General features: G+C 39.0%; 1 protein-coding gene across 1 annotated transcript; it reads right to left on the bottom strand.

Moving 5' to 3' along the window:
• Window positions 1-1,628: 1,628 nt before the first annotated feature.
• LOC127655959 (thrombospondin-3a) lies at window positions 1,629-27,906 on the bottom strand. Its single transcript, XM_052144058.1, has 23 exons — window positions 27,657-27,906; window positions 23,524-23,730; window positions 23,185-23,438; window positions 21,852-21,954; window positions 21,707-21,733; window positions 21,509-21,591; window positions 21,383-21,434; window positions 19,321-19,469; window positions 18,973-19,113; window positions 17,188-17,262; window positions 16,947-17,099; window positions 15,527-15,637; window positions 13,570-13,677; window positions 13,299-13,458; window positions 13,087-13,205; window positions 10,258-10,310; window positions 9,793-9,995; window positions 9,506-9,684; window positions 9,090-9,138; window positions 8,804-9,000; window positions 5,013-5,185; window positions 3,292-3,431; window positions 1,629-3,056 (listed from the first exon to the last, which is right to left on the bottom strand). The coding sequence occupies exons 1-23, from the start codon at window positions 27,730-27,732 to the stop codon at window positions 2,995-2,997; spliced, it is 2,874 nt and encodes a 957-aa protein (XP_052000018.1). The 5' UTR covers window positions 27,733-27,906; the 3' UTR covers window positions 1,629-2,994.

The following is a 27,906-nucleotide window of genomic DNA, read 5'->3' as shown; positions in this document are numbered from 1 at the left end:
ATGTGTGTGTTTGAGGATGTATTTGGACTCATTTGGTGGGCGCTCCACATCCAGGGATCCTCTTTTACTGATTTAGGTCTCTTCCTGACTACATTTGCATAATTTAGACATATAAAAAAATCGATTAAAGTTCTGCTTTGGACAGTGTGATTCATCAGCTGCAGTTCAAGGCCCGATCGGCAGGTGGCGGCGTTGACCAGCCCGGAACGAATGTGCGCAAATAGAGCTAGTTCGATGCGAAGCTTCAAAATACTGTCAACACTGGAATACATCGCCGTTACCAGCTGTTTACGTTTTAAAAGTTTCCCAAACAATTGTTTTGAGATGTTCTATTGTTTACAGAAGACTTTAGTGATGTTTTGTGTTGAGATGTGCTGGATGCATACAGGGTTGGCTGGTGTCTGCAGTACACATGCGGGTGAGAGAGTGATGATATGCTGTGTGCATTTGACTGTGATCTGGGTTGCTGTCTGCAGTATGCATGCATGCATGCATCAGTGAATTTCAGGCTCTTTGTTGGCTGGATGGAGGCGGGGCGCTGCGGGGCCGCATGTCCTTTTGTGCCCCTCAGATATTGGGCAAAACCAGAACTAGCGAGCTGCAGACGCGCCAAAAGCGTGATGCTTGGCTATCCCAAGTTATTTAATGTAGACAAAAACATTCAACAGTGGCGCGTCCAGAACAGAGATGTGATTTATTCTAAACACAGCGTTTGAAGAGCGTTGTGATACTGTAGGTAAGCAATATACTCTTCATTGGGTCATGGGAAAACTTAAGGGTTCATGATTATTATTTGTTTATGAAGGTGATCTTTAGTCAATCACGTTATTCGACAATTTTGTTTCCTTTACAGACAGACATTAACTTTTGTGTTGTGCAATTTTGTCTACTGCACTACTCGTTGGTCAACAGATTACCCCGTTACTAAGCAACCGGTCGTCCAGGACAGTGATTCGCAAGGAGTACAAGTTCGCTAGGGTCCCTTGGATAGATGTCGATTTTGCTTTGTTACATCGAAAACATTGAAATTACGATTTTTTTACGATTACAAATTTTTATATTGTAATAATAGTACAAATAATTTAAATTGTAAGGTTGTATATATATATATATATATATATATATATAACCGTTTTATTTATTTTATTTCATAACATCGCATGGCCGTTGAACTCGACGAAAATCCGATATTTCATATTTGTTGATAGAGTTTTGGTTCGGTGTCAATTATATGCCATTAATGATGGTGTAAAGTTTTGTTTTAGGGGCCTCAGTGGTTCCAAAGTCCACCTGCCGCATTTGCTCCGCATCCTACAGCAAAGAGAAGTACAATTAACTTACAAATACATTTAAATAATAAAAAAAATGACAATTTGTTTTGCTTTTTAATATGACTGTTAAATAAAAAATATATATATTTTTTGTTGTTGTTGTTGTAATTAATAAAAAAATAAATAAAGCATTTATAAATGGATGTGTATCTGTGTTAGTTTTGTAGTTCTACGGAGCAGTCTGAAGCTTTAAAGAGTTTGACAGTCGTTCTAACCTGCGGTCTGCCAGGTCTGGGATGTTGTGCACTGTTGTTCAATCTCCCGCCAATATTGCACTCGTCCCGGCCTCCCTGACCACGAGGAACACGCGACTCCCCGCTGGAATCTCCCGCCACAGCAACGGCACATGGCCAGATCAACCGCTGGGGCGGCGCCAAACTGCAGGTGTTTGTTCAACACCAGTGTGTGTGTGTGTGTGTGTGTGTGTGTGTGTGTGTGTGTGTGTGTAAAACAGGGTGGTTGAATTTTGGATTTCTGTTTCTTTTGTCAGTTTATATTTCAATTTTAACTCTTGATGTTTTACTCCTAAAACCGATTGTGGCACTAAATCCTTTAAGTATTAATTATTCACAGTATCGCCATCTTTTATTTTTGACTTGAAAACGTATGAAGACACATCATAAAGCTCCTAGATCACATCTAATTGTCCAATACTCATGTTTTCTGGAAAATTTTGGCTACCGAACATTACTTGAACGCTACTTGTTCAAAGTTTCATAAGTGGAACGATCCAAAAACACAAAACTGTTGTTCAATTTTGAATTTGAAGAGATCCCTCACAGCCTCGTTGTCATTCCCGTCAAAAATCAAAGATGGTGCTGCTGTGAATAAGGTCTATAAAGTTTCAGAGAAGAACCCCTCAAGGCTAGCATAAAAATGGCTATCACAGTGGCCTAGATGCTTGGTTTTATTTTGTCATAATCATTTTTAACAATATATACATGAAATTAACACCTTTTTCCATCTTTGAGCATGAATCCCAGAGTAGAAAGACTTATATTTGATTCGTCAGTAGCACCTTTCACACATACAGCATTTTCCAGAAAATTTGCAGCAATTTTCAGGTTATAGGTCATGTGTGAACTGTGAACACGACCCTTTTGAAAATACTAGTAAACTTTGCTCTGGTAATTTCCCTTAATGAGAAGTTGTTTCAAGTTTTAATTACCTATAAATGTCAATTTTGATGGTACGTGTGAACGTCACATAGTGACCTAGTGATTTTCCTGTAATTTACCTGGTTGCATGCGTGAAAGGGGCTAATTGATGGAATACAGAATTTGGTGTATTTTTAAAATGTATCTTTGTTTTTGTTATGTATTAATAAGGATTATCGGGCAAAAGAAGGCCTACTATAGAGTGTTCATTTTGTTCTAGAAAATACATAATCCCTTTATTTCAAGACATATTGCTAATGCATACACACTCTAAACGCTTTCGCACTTATACGCTCATATCCACTTACACAACACACATGAACATATTAAAAGTCAAATAAAAGTCTTTTATCTCCTTTCACTCAGTCTCTTCAATCCAGGGAGACGTAAATGCTGGGTAAATCTTTCTTCTTTCCTGATTGTTTGTCCCATCAAACACGGGAGATCAGTGGCCTCACACTGGATTTCAGGGGGTGTAGAGAGAGACAGAGGGCATCTCACTCTCCTCACACCTTTATGTGCATAAGAACCTGTTTACGATGTGGATTAAAGTCATCTGGAACTGTATCTGTGGGGTGGGGGGCGGAAAAATATTATTAATATATTAAGTGAGTGTATTGACTTGTTTGTGTTTTGATGTTTTACAAAAAAAATCTGTTTTTTAAGTATGCAATTTTGTCAATAAAGAACTCTTTCAGAATTTCTAGCTTTTAGATTTCTTTCAAATTCATTCTGGGTTTGAGGGTTGGAATTAAGGAGTTGGAGATTATGATTTAAATATCAAAGAGTGGATTAAACTTTACCATTACAGCGGTAGCGCAGATTGGACCAAATTATATTCTCTTGAGAAAAGCAGAAAACGCCCAAGCGCCCTCCTCTCATGGTGGTGTCAATCACAACGTCTGAGTCAGCCACCATTTCGGTGCCTTCGTAGAGCTTCACCCTACAAACGGGCAAAAACACAAAAGAAAGTACTGTACAGCTAGACTATAAAGTGATACTGTGTGGGATTGTAGAATATTGGTCAAAACGAAGCAGAGAGCTGCTCAATGCTACAGGCTGCTGCTAAACTCTTCTTGCTTGCCCTCTAATTACCTGATAATTAATTAGATCTGATTTGATTTTGCAGCACGCTGGATCTAAATTACATTATGTATAAGTGGAGCAGTCCTGCATGAGTGTGTGTACTGAAGTCCAGTGCTCTATTCACTCTAACTGAATACAAAGCAGGTGTGTGTGTGTGTTTGAAATGTCTCACAAACGTGCATATACGTGTATACACACACCATACACACTGAGCCCAAGACAGGCTCTCTCCCTGCTGTAGTTATTTATGCATGGAGGTTTTAGTAACTTCAGATCTATACAGCTTGGTAATTCTGATACACATCGTTTAAAAAAGGGGGGTAAAATCTTCAGAACTACATAACCATCAAATGAGAATTATAAATCTATTTCTGTCATGCTTTTTCAGAAAACAAATTTATAACTGGAACATTGGCTGGAATTTGTGCATTGTTTTTGGGGTAAAGAGCATCTGATTTACATAAGAATTCCCCCCAAAAGTATTCGTACAGGAAATCATACACAATACATCTTTAACTGTCTTCTTCGGTCTGTTCTCTCTCCCTCTCTTTCTTTAACACCCGTCCACTACAGTAGTTTCCATTGGATCTGCATATGAACAGGAACCAAGAGAATTCTTGCCAAGGATTTCATTGGCATGGCAACCACAACAATGGATGGCCAAGGGGCCCAACCACTCAGCATAGTCTCAGGGGTGTGAGGGGCAAGAGGAGGGGGCAATTGAGAAGAAATTTTAAGGATAACCAGTCAGATCAACACCCCCCCCCCCAAGCAAACCAACACACACACACACACACACACCTGCCTATCAGCACAAGCTTCCTTCAGCTCTTGCTCATACCAGTGAAGTCCAATCTAGTACAGCGCCCTCTTGTGACCATAAGAGATTTGAAAATAAGCAGTCCACATTGGGACAGGCCAAAAAGTGTCATAACCAAAACTTATTTGTTTCAAGTGGTACTAATCAAAATATTTGCAAAATTACAAGGCAGTTTCTTAAGGTAGTTCATGAAAGATAAGTAGTTTCAGCAGGGATGGACTCCTTATTTTCACCTGGCATTAAGATGTGTTTTGGGTGATCCGATCACATGTGGTCAACCCTAAATACAGGTCAAAACAAGGTCTAAAGCATTTTGTGTCAATCCACTGCTGTGCTAAAACTAGAGTATAAACTTTGCCGTTTACGAGCGGCTTTAGAAGGAAATAACCGTCCGATCTGAAAATGTTTAAAAGCGAATGCATACACATTCATGAGATCTTAACGGATCTTCTTTAGTGTGTCTGATATCAACACAAATGACAAGCACGAACACCTGAAGCTCCTTTAATACAGGTAATCCACCAAAATAACTTTAATAAAAATAATAATTTTTCTTTAATATTCTTTGGTATGGTGTGATAGTGTGTGCAATTACTTCTAGATCAGTTGGGGTCTCACCTGATGTAGCCGACTTGTGGCCGGTGGGTAAGCTGCCAGCGGTATGAAGTTTTGTCTTGCCAGCCGACGTTTCGTGGGTCTTTCCACAGAAGTTTTGCCTCTCCATCAGTATTCCCTGTGTGCCACAGAGCGTTACGAAGAAACTCACCAGGGCCTGTACGAGACTTCACCGCCTACAGAACACAAAACCATATTAACCTTAAAGTTTTATTCCAAAGAGGACTATTATAATTATTTTGTTGTGTAAGATTATATAAGATTTATATCTTGTTTTCAGAAATATCTAACAAAATGTAGTGAGATATATGCTTAAACAAGAAATAAAATCACCAATGGTGTAAGAAAAATGAACTTGTTTTTCCTTGGATAGAGTTTATTTTTCTTACCCAGTTAGCAAACACACACATACAGTGCATTCAGAAAGTATTCAGACCCCTTCATTTTTACAAATTTTTTTATGTTGCAGCCTTGCGCTAAAATGCTTTAAATTATTTATTTTTTCTCATCAATGTACACTCCATACCCCATTATTACAAAGCAAAAAACAGATTTTTGCTAACTTTGCAAATTTATAAAAAATTAAAAACTGAAATATCACACTGAAATAAGTATTCAGTCCCTTAACTTAGTTGAAGCACCTTTGGCAGCGATTACAGCCTCAAGTGTTTTTGGGTATGACGCGACAAGCTTTGCACACCTGGATTTGAGGATTCTCAGCAGAGCCTCTCAGACTGTGTCAGGTTGGATGGTACCGTCGGTGGACAGCCATTTTCAGGTCTCTCCAGAGATGTCCCCTAGCTGGGACTAGAACATTCACAGAGTTGTCCCTAAGCTACCTTTGCATTGTCTTGGCTGTGTGCTTAGTGTCAATGTCCTTTTGGAAGGTTAACTTTCATCCCATTCTGAGGTCTTGAGCACTCTGGACCAGGTTTTCATTAAAGAAATCTCTGAATGCATTCAGCTTTCTTTCAACCCTGACCAGTCCCCCAGTCCCTGCTGCTGAAAAACACCCCCACAGCATGGTGCTACCACCACCATGTTTCACCGTTGGGATGGTATTGTGCAGATGATGAGCGGTGCCTGGTTTCCTCCAGACATGACGCTTGAAACAGTTGAAACAGTTCAATCTTCATTTCATCAGACCAGAGAATCTTGTCCTTTAGGTGCCATAAAACTCAGATCAGTGGAGTGTTTCAGTGATGGTTGTTCTTCTTCAAGTTTATCTCCACACATGATCTCTGGAGCTCAACCAGAGTGACCATCAGGTTCTTGGTCACCTCTCTTACAAAGGCCCTTCTCCCCAATCGCTCAGTTTGTCCGGTCGGCCAGCTCTAGGAAGAGTCCTGGTTGTTCCAAACTTCTTCCATTTAAGAATTATGGAGGCCAGGGGGACCTGGGTAGCTCATTAAATATTGACGCTGACTACCACCCCTGGAGTCGCCAGTTCAAATCCATGCCGGGCGTGCTGATTGACTCCAGCCAGGTCTCCTAAGCAACCAAATTGGCCCGGTTGCTAGGAAGGGTAGAGTAACATGGTGTAACCTCCTCGTGCTCACGATTAGGGGTTCTCGCTCTCAACGGGGTGCATGGTAAGTTGTGTGTGGATCATGGAGTGTAGCATGAGCCTCCACATACTGTGAGTCTCAGCGGTGTCATGCACAGCGAGCCATGTGACAAAATGCACGGACTGACTGTCTCAGAAGCGGAGGCAACTGAGACTTGTCCTCCGCCACCCGGATTGAGGTGAGTAACAGTGCCACTACGAGGACCTACTGAGTAATGGGAATTGGGCATTACAAATTGGGAGAAAAGGGTGATAAAAATAAATAAAATAAGAATTATGGAGGCCACTGTGCTCTTGTAATTATGGGGTGTGGAGTACAGATCGATGTGGAAAATATATTTTTAAAGCATTTTAGCATAAGGCTGCAACATAACAAATTGTGAAAAAATTAAGGGGTCTGAATACTTTATGAATACACTGTATATATATATATATATATATATATATATATATATATATATATATATATATATATATATATATGTATAAACACAGTACTGTGCAAAAGTCTTAGCCACATTAGATGTTTCACAAAAATATTTGTCTTAAGACAGTTATTTTATATCTTCAGCTTTAGTGTGTCAATAGGAAATATACATTTTAGATTTCCAAACATCCCTTTTGAAAATAGAACAGAACAGCAATGTATATACAGTAAATATATACAGGTGAAACTCGAAAAATTAGAATATCGTGCAAAAGTTCATTAATTTCAGTAATTCAACTTAAAAGGTGAAACTAATATATTATATAGACTCATTACAAGCAAAGTAAGATATTTCAAGCCTTTATTTGATATAATTTTGATGATTATGGCTTATAGCTTATGAAAACCCCAAATTCAGAATCTCAGAAAATTAGAATATTGTGAAAAGGTTCAGTATTGTAGGCTCAAAGTGTCACACTCTAATCAGCTAATTAATCCAAAACACCTGCAAAGGGTTCCTGAGCCTTTAAATGGTCTCTCAGTCTGGTTCAGTTGAATTCACAATCATGGGGAAGACTGCTGACCTGACAGTTGTGCAGAAAACCATCATTGACACCCTCCACAAGGAGGGAAAGCCTCAAAAGGTAATTGCAAAAGAAGTTGGATGTTCTCAAAGTTCTGTATCAAAGCACATTAATAGAAAGTTAAGTGGAAGGGAAAAGTGTGGAAGAAAAAGGTGCACAAGCAGCAGGGATGACCGTAGCCTGGAGAGGATTGTCAGGAAAAGGCCATTCAAATGTGTGGGGGAGCTTCACAAGGAGTGGACTGAGGCTGAAGTTACTGCATCAAGAGCCACCACACACAGACGGGTCCTGGACATGGGCTTCAAATGTCAAACGTCTTACCTGGGCTAAAGAAAAAAAGAACTGGTCTGTTGCTCAGTGGTCCAAAATCCTCTTTTCTGATGAGAGCAAATTTTGCATCTCATTTGGAAACCAAGGTCCCAGAGTCTGGAGGAAGAATGGAGAGGCACACAATCCAAGATGCTTGAAGTCCAGTGTGAAGTTTTCGCATTGAGGCAGTAATTAATGCAAAAGGGGCCCAAACCAAGTACTGAGTACATGTGCATGATTATACTTTTCAGAGGGCCGACATTTCTGTATTTAAAATCCTTTTTTTTTATTGATTTCATGTAATATTCTAATTTTCTGAGATTCTGAATTTGGGGTTTTCATAAGCTGTAAGCCATAATCATCAAAATTATATCAAATAAAGGCTTGAAATATCTTACTTTGCTTGTAATGAGTCTATATAATATATTAGTTTCACCTTTTAAGTTGAATTACTGAAATTAATGAACTTTTGCACGATATTCTAATTTTTCGAGTTTCACCTGTATTTGTGCTTTCAGTTTATTAAATGTTTAATTGCATAATTTTTCGTAGTTAACGCAATTAATCACAGATTTTGAAATTGCTGAAATTTGACTCTAAACTTACTTCTTTTCAAATGTAAAATGCATTTATTTCCACCTTAGCAAAAAAATCAAACAATATGTAACAATTTTTCTTTATTAACATTTTCTAAACAAAACCTTCCACAGTATAAAGATAGAAATGCACTAAAATAGCACCATTTCAAGTAATATTTAACGTTTCCCAAAGAACTAGTCTCCTCATTGGTTGCTTATTCACTCACATCGCAAAAGCCTTCCAACCAACGTTTATACTGATTTATACTGTATTAACGGTAAATGCGTTAATCACGATTTGAAAAATTAAGTCTCTTAAGCATTTGTACCTTGAGCTGTAGGCCTGGTTCAGCCATGGCCCTGAATGGGATAGACTGCCAATATGTCTGCTCTGTCTGCTTCCACATCACCACATAAAAACTGGATGAATCCTGATAGCCAAAGATGAATCCGGCGTAGTCATCGTCAGTCACTGTGTTAACGTGAAACGTACCCTCAAAGTCCACACCATTAAACGCTGTGTAACCTGTGCAGATAAAATGTAAAGTTTGAGTGCTGGTCAGCTCTGCAATGTTTGCTGGAAGTTTAGCTCTTGAAATATGATACAAGACTCACCCACTGCCAACCCTGGGTCGCTGTTCATGGTTTGAACAATCTCCATACCCTGAAACCCAAATTCATTTTGTATAACACAATCACCTATTGAATGTATTAAATTAAACCAGTTTTAAACTAAAGCTTGCAACAACAAAAAACGTACAATGCTTCTTTTCTGTTTAAAGTTAAAGTTGCAATGTTTGATTTACGTAACACTAATGGCAACAAAAGCAATCTGTTGGTTTAAGCAACACAACAAGTGGTGCAGAAACTACACACTTCAACTCTAAATCATATCCATAACATGTAATATTTATAAATAATTCGAACCATCTAAATAAATCTCTGGGAAGAGAACAGTACAGTAACCTTATGCACATGATGAACTTTTGTCAGTGAGATCAAAAATCAACAGGATTACCAGTACAGTTTACCTGATTGAGCACCACCCAATTAGGGTCAATCTGGGCATCGCCTTCCGGGTCCAGTATCACTGTCTGATAGGCTCTGAAATCTGTGAGTGTGACTTCGGCACTTTCGGGACACACGTCGATGAAATCCAGTACAGCATCATTGTCAAAGTCATTCTCACACACATCACCGACTCCGTTACCTGAAAAACGAGAAAGCGTCAGCAAAATTATTTAGTGAAAATGAGTCATCAATCGGCAAGATTATTCACTGTCAGTTTAAAAGGGCACTGGAATCTGACAAGTCTTACTGTCTGAGTCTTTCTGGTTGGGGTTGGAAATGAGTCTGCAGTTATCGGGTCCGATGCCACTGATAGTCTGATTATCTGGGATCCCGTCATTATCGTCATCATCGTCACAGTCATCTCCGATGCCGTCGTTATCTGAGTCCAGCTGAGAGCTGTTTGGAATGTCGGGGCAGTTATCTCGAGTGTCCTGATGTCCGTCTCCATCACTGAAAACACACATACACTATGAGCAGAACTACAGTATGTCAATCAGATGATAATATACACTACTGTAACTATCAGACACCAGATGGCAGCAAAGCAATCTTCCTATATAAGGATAAATGAGCAAATGAACATAGCCAGTGTTTATTTAAATAAGTTGTGTGATACTATGTTTGAACTTTACAGGTTTTATGAGTTTTGTGTGTGTGTGTGTGTGTGTGTGTGTGTGTGTGTGTGTGTATGTGTGTGTGTGTGTGTACTCACGTGTCTTGGTTGGTGTCACAAACATCCCCCACTAAGTCATTGTCTATGTCTGTCTGCAAGAGCATTAATTTATTTAATTATACATACAATCGAAAGTTACAGAGATAGGAAGAGATAGTTTGTGAAAATCTGGTTTAAAGGAATATTTCGGGTTCAATACAAGTTAAGCTAAATCGACAGCATTTGTTGCGTAATATTGATTAACACAAAGATTTTATTTTGACTTTCCCCTAATTTTCTAAAAAAAAAAATAAAAAAAAAAGGCAAAAATCTGGGTTACAGTGAGGAACATACAATGGAAGTGAATGGGCCAATCCATCCATCCATCCATCCATCTTCAACCGCTTATCCGAAGTCGGGTCGCGGGGGCAGCTGCTCCAGCAGGGGGAGACCGAGGCCACATTAACCAGCTCTGACTGGGGGACCCCGAGGCGTTCCCAGGCCAGTGTGGAGATGTAATCTCTCCACCTAGTCCTGGGTCTTCCCCGAGGCCTCCTCCCAGCTGGACGTGCCTGAAACACCTCCCTAGGGAGGCGGCCAGGGGGCATCCTTACCAGATGCCCAAACCACCTCAACTGGCTCCTTTCGACGCAAAGGAGCAGCGGCTCTACTCCGAGCTCCTCACGGATGACTGAGCTCCTCACCCTATCTCTAAGGGAGAAGCCCGCCACCCTTCTGAGGAAGCCCATTTCGGCCGCTTGTACTCGCGACCTAGTTCTTTCGGTCATGACCCAACCTTCATGACCATAGGTGAGGGCAGGAACAAAAATTGACCAGTAGATCGAGAGCTTTGCCTTTCGGCTCAGCTCTCTTTTCGTGACAACAGTGCGATAGAGCGAGTGCAATACCGCCCCCGCTGCCCGATTCTCCGGCCAACCTCCCGCTCCATTGTCCCCTCACTCGTGAACAAGACCCCGAGGTACTTGAACTCCTTCACTTGGGGCAAAACCTCATTCCCTCATTCCCTACCTGGAGTACGCACTCCATCGGTTTCCTGCTGAGAACCATGGCCTCAGATTTAGAGGTGCTAATCCTCATCCCAGCTGCTTCACACTCGACTGCCAAGCGATCCAGTGAGAGCTGAAGGTCACGGACCGATGATGACATGAAGACAACATCATCTGCAAAAAGCAGCGATGAGATCCCCAGCCCACCGAACCGCACACCTTCCCCACCCCGACTACGCCTCGATATCCTGTCCATGAATATCACAAACAGGATTGGTGACAAAGCGCAGCCTTGGCGGAGACCAACCCCCACATGGAATGAACTCGACTTCGTGCCGAGGACCCGGACACAGCTCTCGATTTGGACGTACAGGGATTGGATCGCCCTAAGAAGGGACCCCCCGCACCCCGTACTCCCGCAGCACCTCCTATAGTCTCTCCCGGTGGACCCGGTCATACGCCTTCTCCAGATCCACAAAACACATGTAGACCAGATGGGCATACTCCCAGGCTCCCTCCAGGATCCTTGCGAGAGTAAAGATCTGGTCCGTCGTTCCACAGCCAGGACGGAAACCGCATTGTTCCTCTTCAATCCGAGGTTCGACAATCGGCCGAACCCTCCTCTCCAGCACCTTGGAGTAAACTTTACCAGGGAGGCTGAGAAGTGTGATACCAATATGGGCCAATCCATAAACGTTAAAATACTCACTATTTTAAAAGTATAGCCACAAGACATAAACAATATGCATGGTATAAGTAATACGTAAGTAATAAGTAAGTAATACAGAAGATTTTTAACAGAAGAATTAATATAAGTGCTTTTATAAAATCATAAGCTTCACATTTCTGCCTTTAAACCCTCCAAAAATTGGCCCCATTCACTTCCATTGTAAGTGTCTCACTGTAACCTACATTTTTGCTCTTTTTAAAGAAAAGGACAGATGAGGGGGCCTGGGTAGCTCAGCAAGTAAAGACGCTGACTACCACACCTGGAGTCGCAAGTTTGAATCTAGGGTGTGCTGAGTTTCTCCAGTCAGGCTTCCTAAGCACCCAATTGGCCCAGTTGCTAGGGTGGGTAGAGTCATGTTGGGTTAACCTCCTCGTGGTCACTATAATGTGGTTCTCGCTCTCAGTGAGGAGTGTGGCGAGTTGTGAGTGGATGCCGCGGAGAATAGCGCAAAGCCTCCACACGTACTACGTCTCTACGGTAACGCATTCAACAAGCCACGTAATAAGATGCGCAGATTGACGGTCTCAGACGCGGAGGCAACTGAGATTTGTCCTCCGCCACCTGGATTAAGGTGAGTCACTACGCCACCATGAGGACCTAGAACGCATTGGGGATTGGGCATTCCAAATTGGGGAGAAAAGGGGAGAAAAGAAAAGGAAAGGACAGACGAGCCTACATAATTTTTTGTGGTAATCAACATTATGCCACAAGTGCTGTTGATTGATCTTAATTTGAATTAAACCCAGAATATTCCAGAAAATTCTGTCATCATTTACTCCTTCTCATGTTGTTACAAACCTGACGCAACATTTTTTATTTTCCAGCAGCTGCAGATACAGATTTGAGCCTGCTCCTCACATCAAGCTATTGTATGGCTTCAGAAGTCTTTGAATATGGCACACTAATCTGTGCTTATTTGTCAATTCGCACCCATTATATCATAATACAAAAAAAGAGCAGCTAGGATAGTCTTTCGAATTTTACCTTTTGTCTTCCACAGAATAAACAAATATGGGTTTGGAACCACATGAGGGAGAGTAAATGATGACAGATATTTCATTTTTGGTTAACGCTTTTTAATCTTGATTAGACTGACAATAACTATTTGTTTTGACATTGTAACTTATTAAGTTGGATGTGTGATGTCAGTACCTGCATGGGGTTGCTGATCTCAGGACAGCTGTCACATGCATCACCCACTCCGTCTCCATCTCGGTCCGTCTGCATCGGGTTCGGCACTTTGGGACAATTATCCAGCACGTTTTGGATTCCTGAAAAACAAAACATGCACAAACATCACACATATCAGACACAGGATGGAAGGATAAAGAACGGACGGTTTCCTGAAGTTCAAGATTCTTTACCATCTCCATCGATGTCCTCATCACAGGCATCTCCCTCTCCATTGTTGTCTGTATCTTTCTGGTCAATGTTAGAGACGGTAGGACAGTTATCGCATGCATCACCAAAGGAATCAGTGTCAGAGTTCTGCTGATCTTTATTGGACACCAGCCGACAGTTATCCTGAAATAACAAACATCAATAGAGTCCGGATAACTCAGCATGCCCACAGACAAGTTTGGCTACGGCTCGTATGGAATTCTGTGTCAAGGGATTCAGTGGGCCACAACGCACCTCTACGTTCTTTATTCCATCTCCGTCTGCGTCCTCATCGCACTGGTCTCCGATCCCATCATTATCTGCATCTTCCTGACCAGAGTTGGGCGTAAAGACGCAGTTATCCTGGAAAACATAGAGAGCCGAATATACTGAACAGCTGCACCATTTTTTATTTTTTGCATGGTATGTTAGCACATTAACCCTTTGTCTTGTTCACTAACCACCCACAATTTACTCACCATCATACCATTCCAGATGTGAATGATTTTGTTTCTTCTGCAGAACACAAACATAGATTTTTAGAAAAATATTTCAGCTCTGTAGGTCCATACAATACAAGTGAATGGTGGCCAGAAATGGGAAGGTCCAAAAAGCATATAAAAGCAGCATAAAAGCAATCCATAAGACTCCACTGGCTTAATCCATATCTTCAAATGTGATATGATAAGTGTGGGTAAGAAACAGATCAATATTTAAGTCTATTTTTATTATAAAACTCCACTTTCACATCGAAGACTCTATTTCCACCTGTTATTAAGATGTGTTTCGGGTGATTTGATCACATGTGGTCAGCCCTAAATACAGGTCTAAACGGGGTCTAAAACGTTTTGTGATCGGATCACAAAAACCACATACGAATGTGGTCAAAATGTGTCCACATCGCATTTGAGGTGTAAACGCGAATCAGTCCTGTATGCGTCTTGGCAGCAGTGAAGCGACACCCCTCACCTGTCAATCAACCGCTACGCTAAAACAAGAGTTTAAACTTTGCCGTTAATTAGCGGCTTTAAAAGAAAACAACCGTCCGATCAGAAAATTTGAAAAAGGGATACATACACAATCACTAGAGCTTCATGGATCATCTTTATTGTGTCTGATATCAACACAGATGACAAGCACAAACACCAGAAGCTCCTTCAATACAGGTAATCCACTAAAATCACGAATAATTCTGCTTGACATGTTGCGTTTGTGCTTAGATATAATTTCAACCGCATCTGGGAGAAACCGTGCCGTTTTATTTTTCGTGCTTTCTTTGTCTTTTCTGACTTTATTTTGCTTTAATATCATGCAGTAACACGATGACAGAGTGATTAATGTATATCGTCATTAAACAGAGACCCTCCATTTCCAAATCCAAACACCAGTGGTCACAGGAGACATATTTAAGTGACCAGGTGTAAACAGCGATCTGGCTTAACTGACCACATGTGATCGACGCATATTAATACCAGGTGGAAAAGATATAGGTTAAACTACTGGAGTCTAATGGATTACTTTTTTGCTGCTTTTATCTGCTTTTTGGATCTTCAGATTTCTAGCCACCATTCACTTGCATTGTATGGAGCTACAGAGCGGAGATACTCTTCCAAAATACTCTTTCATTTGTGTTCAGCAGAAGAAAGTCATACACATCTGGGATAAATGATGAGAGAATATTACATTTTCGTCGCTAACCTTACTCCTTCCTATGTAAATTAGGCTTATTATAAATATTCCGAAAAGTTAGTACTAACAAATAATGTTGCCAGCATGTGTAAATAAACAAGGCTATCAGAGGTTGCAATTAGTTCTAAGTGAAATCCCCCCTGAATACCAGCATCAAAAACACTAACACAATACTCCAACCAAAAAACAAAACTAAAGAGCTGAATAAAATCCCTTTATTAGACTTACTGAATCTATGAGCATTTATGAGAAATAGTTCTGGGAATGCAGCTATGGTGAATCTATGATATAAAACAGTCCAAACAAATGCAAAAACAAACTTGGTTTATGTAACAGATTACCTCATCGAGGATGAATAGCTTAATTTACTTGATAGATGTACAAACATTTTTTCCTGGAATGAATCAAGCCTTCTTTTTTATATAAACCATCTGAATAAGGAGAACAATATGATTTTCCAACCAATATAAAAAGTCCCATTCTGTGTCAGTGTGAGCAGGGAGGATGATTGAGGGTTTCTGACCTGTTTGCAGTGCTTGTCGTTGTCCATGCAGGGCAGAGCGCGATCTGGATAACCATCAATATCTGTGTCCATTCCACAGGTGTGACCGTTACCTGCCCATCCGACATTACACTAGAGAGAAAGATTGATAATTAGATAATTGTGTATCTGCAATCTTAAAGCAGACTTACAGTGATTTAAAGGGGTAGTGCACCCAAAAATGAAAATTCTCTCATAATTTACTCACCCACATGCCATCCCAGATGTGTATGACTTTCTTTCTTCTGCTGAACACAAACAAAGCTTTTTAGAAGAATATTTCAGCTGTGTAGATCCATACAATACAAGTAAATGATGACCAGACCTTTTACACTCCAAAAATCACATAAAGTCAGCATAAAAGTAATCATACAACTCCACTTTGAGTGAGAAACAGATCAATATTTCAATCCTTTTTTACTATAAATCCCACTTTCACTTTCAGAATGTAAAAATGACTTAAACCTATTATATCACTTCTGAAGATATGGATTAAACCACTGGAGTCATATGGATTACTTTTATGCTGCCTTAATGTGTTTTCTCAAGCGTAAAATGTCTGGTCACCATTTACTTGTATTGTATGGATCTACAGAGCTGAAATGTTCTTCTAAAAATCTTCGTTTGTGTTCTGAAGAAGAAAGAAACAACCCAAAATGGGTCGCAGGTCTGATCTGATAGGGTCAAGGACAGTAAGGGAAAACAGTGCTGAAAATAAATTATTAAATGGAACTAACCATACAATCACGCATGTTCAGGATAACAAAATAAAAAGGCTTATCAACTTTTAAAAGAGAGGAGGAAATTATCTGCATTTCTTTTTTGTTGACGTTAAACTTTGACACAAATTCATCTGTCACTTGGTAATATTGCTAACATAACTGCAATATTTAACCCAGTGTTTGTGTCATGTGTTAGGCTGGTAAATCATTTGGCAGTTAAAGGGATAGTTCACTCAAAAATAAAATTCTGTTATGCTTTTATTTACCCTCAGTTGTTCCAAACCCGTACAACTTTCTTTCTTCCGTGAAACACAAAAGAAATGAAGCAGAACGACAGCCTCGGTCAACATTCAGTTTCATCTTTGTACATGGTGATTAAGGCATTCTGCCTACAATCTTTTTAAGTTGCATGGAAGAAAGTAATTCATATGGGTTTAGAACACCAATAGCGTGTGTAAATGATGACAACATATTCATTTTGGGGTAACTATCCCTTTAATATTGCCTTTTGCATATATATGCAGTCAATATTTATACCTTTCAGTCTTTCGTTTTAAGAACACTTTTGTACGCTATACAATTATGTTTCTGTGATGGGTCGCCACTTGATGTCCTGAAGGATCCTGAAGCAAAACAAGTTAAAAACCATTGGTTTAAGTGACTGAGGATTGTAAACATACTGCGCAGGTCACGTCTCCGTTCCGCTGAATGATGCAGTGAGCGTTAACATCACAGGGGTTGAAACTGAGGGAAGAGCATGATTTCCGTGGAAAACATCCGGCTGTTTGATTCCCAACATACCCAACCTTACACTGACCACATCTATATGATCCCTGTGAGAGGGAGAAAGAAGTTGAAAAACATTAGCACACTCTGTGTCTGCCCTCAGGAAGTCAGGGAGTTTTTCTGTTTCATACTCACGATGGTGTTGATGCAAATGGAGTTGGGTGTGCAAGCACTGGCCATACCAACACATTCATCGATATCAGAGCATTCCTGAAACAATACAGCTGAATGTGAGCCTTCACATTATTCACACAGCTAACTCCCAATCACACATTCAACACCACTTTTCATTATCCAATATGATTTACTGTTCATGCAAAGGATGCAAAAGCATTCAAGGTATACATTTTATCAGTGTGTGTGTTCTCTAGAAATCTAATCTGTGCCTTTGCATTGCTAGCACCTTTTTTCTCCCCTTTTCTCCACAGTTTGGAATGCCCAACCCCTAATTCCTAATCCATCAATCCGCATATCTTATCACGTGGCTTGTTGAGCACGTACCGTGGAGACATAGTACGTGTGGAGGCTTCACGCTATTCTCTGTGGCATCCACACACAACTCACCACGTACCCCGCCGAAAGCGAGAACCCCATTATAGCGACCACGAGGAGGTTTCCCCATGTGACTCTACTGTCCCTAGCAACCAGGCCAATTTGATTGCTTAGGAGACCTGGCTGGAGTCACTCAGCACAGGATTCGAACTCACAACTCCAGGGGTGTTAGTCAGCGTCTTTACTCGCTGAGCTACCCAGGCCCCTAGGAACACCAGGTTTAAGTGAAACTTAACCATCCTATTTTCTTAGGGTCATTTTTGACCCAGGACAGGTAAGAAATATGTTATAAATACACAACAGTTTTTGGTACTGGAAACATATTGTGTGATTTTGTCAAGACCATCAAAAAAAACGAAAATTTATTTTTGTATATAACTGTTTAAGAGAAATAACAATTTCAAACGAATTGTTCTATCCATTGTCTTTATGGGTACATTTTGGGAAGAACCAGTTTTGACTTTCACCTGCTGACTTTCTGGATATTATAAAGCTTTACATTTTTTAATTTTGTATGTCTATGAATCAAATTTGACCTAACAAATATCTCAAATTTAGTCCCTAGCCCTCTATACTGGTCTCTAGCTCCCTCACCTGGTTCACAGGGTACTGCATCTTTCCCATAAATTGCATACTTCCTTCTAAAATGGGGTTTCTGCACACAAGCACATGTCTACACACACAAGCACACACACAAAGAGAGTAACCTTTACAGTTCTGAACTGGTAATGTGTTAGTAAATAAGTTTAAGCTGAAGTCCCCTCAATTGTAAAACACCTATTAAATATCATTTCCTGCAAAAACATTAGATGGCAGAAATAACTATTACGGCACATTCCTAAACCCCTGTAACACTGCAACAATTGGTTTGACATTAGTGAGAAGGAATACATTTTTTGCAATGGACGAGCAAAGCGGGCCCATTTTGACTGCTGGAAAAGGCAATAGAGATTAATTTGTGTAATAGGCATGTCCTAAAATTGTAACTCTAAAATTTACACTGTTGATTTTCTACAAGCTATCTAAGATATTATACAATTCCAAAAGTGATTCAAATAAATGTAAACTGAGACATCCTTTCCATTTTTTTAGGGTTATTTTTTAGTTTTTGAAAATTATATATCAAATATATGTTGCTCCATTAATATTCAGTATGTATCAATTTTTCCCCTATCATTATACACTTTGGGATCACAATACAATGTTCCTTAAGGGGGGTCTCTACTGCTTTTGTACACTAATCAAGAATGTATTAATTTTGAATGGATTTCAATACGGGTCAAAAATGACCCGAAGTACAAACGGAGGGTGCGGTTTCTTAAGACAATGGGAGGGTTAATTGTGCAAAACGTTTTGAGGCCACTGTACCTGTTGGTGCTTTTTAGCATATTCCAGACCGACTCCAGAGAGAGGCGGGCCCCACAAACCTAGTGGGCAGGGCTCACAAGTAAAACCTTTTGCTGTGTTAACACAGGCACCTGGTGAATAACATGGCTGAGCTGCGGCACACTGAGAAAGAGATAGAGAGAAACAGGGAGACATCTTTTTAGACATCTTAAAGATTCAAATAAGTGAAATATGAATCAGCCTGGATAAATCACATCTCATGATTAAAAAACAAACACGTGTGTTAATCGGGATCCCAAGAAACTAAGCAAAGCCTTAAAGACATGACATAAATCAGAAGATATATGCTGAGGCAATCACCCCCACTACCTCATCTATGTCCTGACAGTGTGTGCCGTTCCCTATCGTGCCCTCTGGACAGGGGCCACAGCGGTACCCTGGGAAATCAAACGTCTCCATGCAAGCCACATCCTTAAAGCAGGGGTTGGGCTGACAGCGTGAGCGCGGCTCATGAAATCCTTCAAGCAAAGAAAAGAATTATCAAAACAGCTACAATTCCATGTAGTTGAAAATGAACTCAAGACATTTCCCTTCAAGTGAATTATATACAAAGCACAGATGAATCTAGGCTACACTCAGCTGAGTTGAAATTTAAAGCCGTCTGTCAGTCAGCAGAAAGTTCTAGGCTATGTTCGTGGAATACTAGCATGCCACGCATACTGCAATTTATAATGACTATAATGGGAAAAAAATGACACTATGTAAAATAGCACACATTCTGCAATAATAAACATTTTGAACAATGTTACATTGATGTAATATGACCTCAATATGTTTAAGTCAGCGAATGGCACTTGGTCCCTATACACACAGTTTCCGGTGTGTGTATAGCTCTTTTCCGATTACGTCATTGCCATCAATCATTTACTCAAAGATACTGAGAGCATGGATGCACATGAATTTATAGAGATATATTTTAAACTTGGCCTTCAATACAAAGACATTACTGTCTATGACATTCGTAATACTGTCATGGCTGAGACACGCTTTGATCTTCCAAGGACACTAGTCAAGCAATAGACTTGTACTTGCATTTAACACTAGAACTACCGGAATTCTAGAACTACTAGAATGGCCATAGCGGTCATTCTGACCGTTCATACTAGACTGTACCGAATGTCATTTTTTCATGTCATATTTGCATTCGAAACTTCTATTGAGGTTTTAGAATGAAGCTTCTAATGTCTGTCATCATATTTTATGACCTCATCACCCTAAAAAATGTAAAAATCCTTGAACAAAATCCTCAATTTGAATAAAATAGAATAATATGGATTAAATGGAGCGCCAAGCGAATGCAGATAGTCCTACATAATACGATCTTTTTTTGTAATATAAAATAATGCTAGACTATACAAATACATATATATATAGTATTTGCTAGACTGCCCCGGAATGTGCGTGCCTCGCTTTGTGTACAGCAAGTTTTTTCACCACCAGTGAAAATGGTTTTGAAAGTCTAAACGCCAACAAACATGGATTGAGGCAGAATATTTCATTAGATAAAAACATGTTGTGAATTTTGGAAATTATTACATCTATCTTTTTTCAATACATTTTGACTTTTGGACTTTACAACACTCTGGAGTTATTGGAAATTGGAAACAATCCTATGCAGCCACCACTGGAATCAAAACCATGAATAAATGAATCTGTTATATTAATAATAAACATCAGGACACAAAATTTTAATTCTAATGAATGTGAAAATGTATTAGTTCATCGACAATCACAGCACTTGCTTTTGTAGTAATTACAGATACAAATTTGATTATTTATATTCTATTATTTTCTTTGTAAAATAAAAACAAATCAATACAATAGCTTATAAAAACTTCACCAAAGTGTATTTCAATGCATAGTTAAAACCTTAGACATGTATGAAACACATATAGGCCAAACCCAAAATGGCCAAAACAGTTAATAAAGAATATGAACATTCGCTAAACTGTGGGAAAACGAACTGATTTAGAAAGCAATATTTGTTTTACTGTGAGCAAAAATATCATGCTGTTAAACTATAATGAAAATAGTATGCTGTAAAATCATTATGAACGAATTCTCCTAAAAGTGGGCTCACTTGAACAAGGCATCTGTACGGTTTCTCGTGCGCACGCGGAAGTTTCTGTGATTTTTTTTTTTTTGCACAGGTCACTTCGGGGGCTCCGTACATAACAAACAACTAGTTGTCGACTGCGAGTCCATTCCTACAGCACTTTTTTTTTGTTAAAATATTTGATTCAGGTACAAAATTTTAGGTAGCCACTTCGGTTATAGAATAAAGTTACCACTCTCTTTCATAACCAAACTGAGTATGATCAACCATATTAATCACTATTAACAAGGCTGATAACTATATTTTGCTACTCACCACACATCTGGCACTCCAGAATAGTGTTCCTGATTAGAGACATTTCTTTCACCTAATGAACACAAAACACCTGAACGTTAATTTCACGTTTAGAACAGATGCACTTGCATATGCACATACACGTACCTGTTCTCTGATGTCTTCTCTCAACTCTCCTAGGATCTGATTAAATATGATGAGCTGTCCAATCAGAGCTTTAGTGTGGTCCCCTGTAAATAAACAACCAAAATATCTTCTAACAAAAAGGAAATAAATACCAACAAATCATGCATAATCCTCACTTCATTTCGTAAAACATGCTCTTAGATGCAGTGTAGAACTAACCTAGAATAGAATTCACCTCACCAGTCACTGAAAACAAATAAAAATCATGACTTTCAGAATAAGGTTTTGCAAGATATTAGAAATTAACATATTCAAGTCCCATTTACAATCTTTCAAGCAGGAAAATGTGTTGGTGCTGGTTAACCTGTATTATATGAAGATGCGTCTCCCTGAAAGGGGCAGTCAGTGAGAGCCCCAGCTTGAGCAACTGTGCCCCCTAGTGCCAGTTTAAGAGACTCCATCGAGCCCTGGAGGAACAGCATCCCTTATTTACAAGAGTTTAGCTTTCTATATGTTCATAGTCTGATTATACAGTCTTATAGAATATCAGTTTTGTTAAAGGGACTTCAGCTCTTTGTGTGTATTAGAGAAATAGTTTATCCGAAAAAGGAAATTCCATCATTATTTACCCAAACTAATGTAATTCCAAACCCTTTTGGTGTTACACTTTTCCATACATGGACAGTTAATAATCTGTCAAGCTTAAAAAGGACAAAAAAACTCATAAAAATATCAGAAAAGTAGAAAATATGTCTCGTGTGCTATATTCTATGTAGTGTTGGGTGTAATTCAATTATTAAGTAATTTGATACTGTAATCTAATTACTTCTTAGTCAAATAGTAATCTAATTAATTACATGATATATTATTGTAATCAGATTACAGTTAATGACTTTCAATTAATTTAATTACTTTTTAAGTACATTATAGGGTTATGCTTATTTCTAATATATTATTTATGTAGAATAAATGAATTATGGCCACGTAACGAGTTATTGTGGAGGAGAAATGTGAGGTGCTGAGTGAAAGACTTGTTTGTTACAATGAACAAGCAAGAAATATAGATTTAGATTATATTGAATTTGTTAAGTGGAAAAGTGTTTTAGAAGGTAATTTAAAGGAAAGAAATTAGTGATGTGATTACATTTTCAATAAATTAATTCATAAAGTAATCTGATTACAATTTTAGAGAAATAATTAGAAATTTGTAGTGGATTACTATTTTTAACCAACACTGATTCTATGTCTTCTGAAGCCATAGAATACCTTTGTGTGAGGAGCAAACCTAAATTTAGATTGTTATTCACTGAAAACCTTCCCCATTCTTTTTCCATTCTTCATATTCAAACTGCCACTTTTGAATCTGAATGCGAAGAACAATAAGATTTCAGAGTTTTAGCAGAGGGGGGAAATGATCAGTGAATTTCAACTTAATATTTTGTCAAACACATATCTATTGAATATAGTGCGTGTGTGTCACATTGACTACTTTTATAGTGCCTTTATATTTGTCCTTTTTGTAACTTGACAGATGTGGTGACTCTAAAACACTTTGTATGAAAATGTATCCTTCTGTGGTCTATTCAAGAGCTGAGAATACATTAGCAACATAAAATGTTCCTCTCATTGTTTACACTGATTATCACCATATACTGTATATCAAAGAAAAGGCCATATTGAGGTCAAAGCTGTCTCACCTGCATCCGAGCATAAGCCTTGTGGCCATTACGAATCTCCACCAGCTCTGCGTCTTTGGGCAGAGTGACCAATTGGGGCAGCCGCTGGGCAGAGTCAGCCAGCCGGCAGTTTACATAGAGCTCAAGGCTCAGGTACTCTCTGCGCAGGCCACCGACACGGAGAATAAGAGACTGAGTACGTCCGTCTGCAACATTTGGGCTCTGCAGATTCACTGTGTGCAGTTTTCCATCTTCACGAACATACCGGACAAGAACTAGAATAGAAACAAACCTTTCAGACAGAGCCAAGCACATACATTTCACTTAAAATATGCCCTCAATGGGTCAGAGAAGTATTACCTTTGTTAATTTTGCTCATGATGGCAAGCTCCAGGTATTTCTTGTTGTCCTGCTTGTTGTAGAGGCCCAGCAGAACTCCACCCAGTTTAGGAGGCAGACGGAAGTTAGACAACACATACACATCACTGAGAGTCTTCAGAGCTAAAGAGACCTTCTCCACTGCAGCCACATTCTGCTTCACATCATCCAAACTCAACACATCTATCACTTAGAAAGAGAAACAGAGAGACAGATCAGAATAGCTCATCCAAAAACAGAATTCCGTTATTATCTATTCATGCTCCGATGTCGTCATTGTTTCTGTGGAACATAAAAGGTAATAACTACAGTCTTGACCAACACAAAATTTTAGAAGCTCTACTTTCCAAGGCATGCAGGCATTATGACCAAAACCGAACAAGAAATGTAAAATTTGCAGACAAATCAGAAGTGTTCAGTTTTGATTATTTATAAACAAATTAAAATTGCACTGTGCATATTGCAAAATGTAAAAACATCAAACTCATCAAAAAGCCATGTGTCATAAGTTGTTGGAAACCTCTCAAAGAGTAGAATACAACCAGCCTATTTGTTTTACTCACAGACAAAAATATAGATTGTAATAGCTAGATATATGTCTTTGACAATTATGTTGGTGTTGCTTATATACCACGTTTTCAATTATAACTTCACGAAAAAAATAAATGGAACATAAAACCAATAAATGGACCATTACTTAGATGAGGTGATTCTTTTTCAAATCTGATGCACAGATCAATAGATATTCCACACAAAGCACAATTTTACATATGGCCACCAGGAGATAACGGCAAGTAAATGACACAGACTCAATGATGCAGACCAGTGAGTAAAAAGACACTCATTCTGTGAAATCTCATTACTAACATCACGTCTGCATGCTATGCATATCTTTAGTCATTGTTGTGTTTGCATCTGTAATTATTTCTTATGTACAATTATTTTTGTTTTATTTGTTTGGAGAAGCTTTAGGACACTTGGAGAGGTTTTTTGGCACTATAATAAATAATTGTTGTAATGCTATAACTTTTGATTGCTTTGTCGTAGCAATACAAAATTTTCTTAGATACAGTTGACATGATTGGGAGCAAAACAAAAGCAGTTTTCAGAGCCACCTTATTTACTCCCAGAGATATATAAAGTCAAATCAGAAAAATAAGAAAAGAAAAAAATATATTTTGGCTCAATTATTTGTGTGATTTTTGATCAGTATCTTAGACTGAGTCTCAGAATGAATCGTAATCTATATCATTATAAATATTAAAAAGTTGTCTTTACAATGATTCCAAACACTTTTCTTCGAGTTATATGCCTTTAATTTTGCATATGCCACTGAAACAGGAAATCTTTAAAAAAAATCACCTTCATAGCTTATAGGGTTAAGTTTCCCCGTGAAATTGCATCCCCCAAAAAATGAAAGCACTGCTAATGTAATGTGTTTATTTTTCAATTAGTGCAATTCACTGTGTTTTTTTGTTTCCAAGGCATTTGTCATTAAGATACGTTCAACTGTCCTTGCATGGAAAAAAAGCTGAGTGAAGATTCTTAAAAATGTCTGATTTTGTGTTCCACAGAAAAAATACATAGACGGTTTTGAGGTCGAGTAAATTACAAGGAGGAAAAAGACAGCTATGCTAGATTCCACAGTTCTACTGTCTGTGAGACATTAAAACTTAAATACTGCATTGATAACTGTAGTCTCAGTCTCTCTCTCTCTCTCGCTCCTTCTCTCTCTCTCAATTCAATTCAATTTAAAGTGCTATTTTGGCATGACAAAAACTTTTTGTATTACCAAAGCAATTACACAGAGAAACAGAACAGGAATTGAACAAGAACTAGTACATGAAAACAATAATAACTATAAAGAAAAAAATACATAATAATAAACAGCTCAGCATTAATGCAACATATCAGTATCTAGGGTCGGTAACAGGGGTAGGGGATGGGAGTCAGGGAGATCAGTGTCATCAACACATTCATGTATTATTTTATTTATTCATTTTAATTTTAGTTCTGGTAGTCATTCAGGTTATTACGCTACAAATCTTGCAGCTATATTTGCTCATTCTTGTTTTTCACCTAGAATAAAACACATTTTTTGTAGCTGGTTACATTCATTGAAATCTGGGCATATATTGTTATTTTTTTGGTAGTATTTGTTTCTAATCTATTGGTATTTTGGGTATTGTGTGAGTAAGTGCAGCTCTGTCTCAATCACTCCCAGGTTGCATTGGGAGCACAGTCTGTACACAGTCTGGCAGCCCATTTCTATAGCCAGACATTTCTGTCAATCACCATCTGTCAGTCTTTCTCTCTCTCTCTCTCTCTCTCAGTTTTTCTTTTTTCCCAGTTTTAAGGTGCTTTATTGGCATGACAAATATTTGTACATTTACAGCTTTTACAGCTGAGCAGCATATACAAATAAGACTGCAAAACGAAGACAGTGTGGTAAAATGGTAATGGTTAGAAAATGCATTTTCTCTGTCTCAGTTATGCTTTGATCACAGTGTGGACACAACATTTCTTCCTGTGGCAGCCATGTTTTGTTTTGTGTCTGCCCGTTTCTATAGCGAGGTTGTGTCCACTGAGTCTGTACCTTGTCAAGGTGGCTCTACGTTTTTCATCAGTCACTGTGTACAGATAGCCTGCCATGGTTTATTCTCTTTTTAGGGCCAGATAGCATTGCATTTTACTGTATAGAGATTGATTTTCCCAATGGGTGATATAATTATCTTTCATTTGTGCTGTAATTTGGCTGTATATAATTGTTTTAGAAATGGGGGGTTAGTGGATGTTAGTGAACCATCAGGACTAAAGCTCTGGACCAGCTGAGATAAATGGTAAATGGTCTGCACTTATATAGCACCTTTTTAAGCACTAACGGTATTCAAAGCGCTTTACACTGTGACTCATTCACCCATTCACACACAAATTCATACACCAATGGCGGCAGAGCTGCTATGTAAGGTGCTAGCCTACCATTGGGAGCAACTTGGGGTTCAGTGTCTTGCCCAAGAACACTTCGGCATGTGGAGTCATGTGGGCCGGATTCGAACCACCAACCCTGCGATTAGTGGCCGACCTGAGAGAAGGGACTGTTTACTTACCTCAACTCTTGGTATTGCAGGGCTTTATAATGGTATGAGTGGGGGTCACTGAGTTTTAGATGTTCCTAGAATTTGAGCATTTTTATAATTAGTGGATATTTGCTAATTCTGCTCTGCATGCATTATTTGTTGTGTGCCGGTGTACTTGTAGTGATTTGGATTTGTCAGTGGACCCCACACCTCACTGCCATACAGGGTAATCGGCTCAATCACTGATTCTAACATTTTAAACCAAATTCTAATAGGTATCTCTATAGGACATTGTCTTTTTATGGCACAGAAGGCCCTGCAGGCTTAATCTCTCAGTTCATTCACTGCAGGGTTGAAGTTTCCAGCGGAAGTTATTTTTAGCCCTAGATAATTGTAGTGTGATGAGTGTGTTATTTGGTTAGTTCCTAATGTGAATGTGCATTGTGTTCCCTGAGAACTGGATATTTCCCTGAAGATCATGATTTTAGCTTTATTCAGGGCCCAGGTCTGACAATATTGCTGCAGCAGGTCCAGGTTCTGCTGTAGACCCTGTTTAGTAGGGGATCGCTCCAGAATGGGTGCCAGTTCATTCTCTCTCTCTCTCTCTCTCTCTCTCTCTCTCTCTCTCTCTCTCTCTCTCTCTCTCTCATGCCTGGTAAATCATCATAACCTTTCAAATAACTTCTCTTCCATTTCATTATCTATCTATCTCTTAATTTCTATTCACTCTTTTTCTTTTTCTGTTTTTATTATTAACTTGATCTGGAATCAGGTTAAATTTATAACAAATGAATGCAGATTAAAGACAGAAGAAAGGAGTGAATGGGAATTCGAAAGCAGAAGAAAAGAGTGAATGCGGATTAAAGGCAGAAGAAAAACGTGCATGGGAATTTAAAAAAATGACGAAAAGAGAAAAGGAGAGTGAGGTTCTAAACCTGAAGCCCATTTTTAAGAAACAGAACGAACCTGAAGAGAGGAGGTTGTGACTATGGTGATTTTTAGAATTGTGAACATTAAAAAAACAGTCAGAATAATTACCTGGCACGTCTTGTTTCTGTGCGGTCTCTGCAGACCAGGCGAACATCAACACGAAAAGACTGATCCAGACCTTCATATTCACAGAAATACACGAGAATGTGATGCAGGAAACATTCAGGAGAACAGATCCATCAGCAATGCATTGAAAAGCGAAATATTTCCACAGGAGCGCAGGTTTCTACAGGAGAGAGAGAGAGAGAGAGAGAGAGAGAGAGAGAGAGAGAGAGAGAGAGAGAGATGCGGACTGAAG

Source organism: Xyrauchen texanus, chromosome 15 (genome assembly GCF_025860055.1).
Source record: "Xyrauchen texanus isolate HMW12.3.18 chromosome 15, RBS_HiC_50CHRs, whole genome shotgun sequence".
Taxonomy (NCBI): Eukaryota; Metazoa; Chordata; class Actinopteri; order Cypriniformes; family Catostomidae; genus Xyrauchen; species Xyrauchen texanus.
The sequence above is the reverse complement of the archived record's forward strand: the minus strand, read 5'-3'. Positions and strand labels throughout refer to the sequence as shown.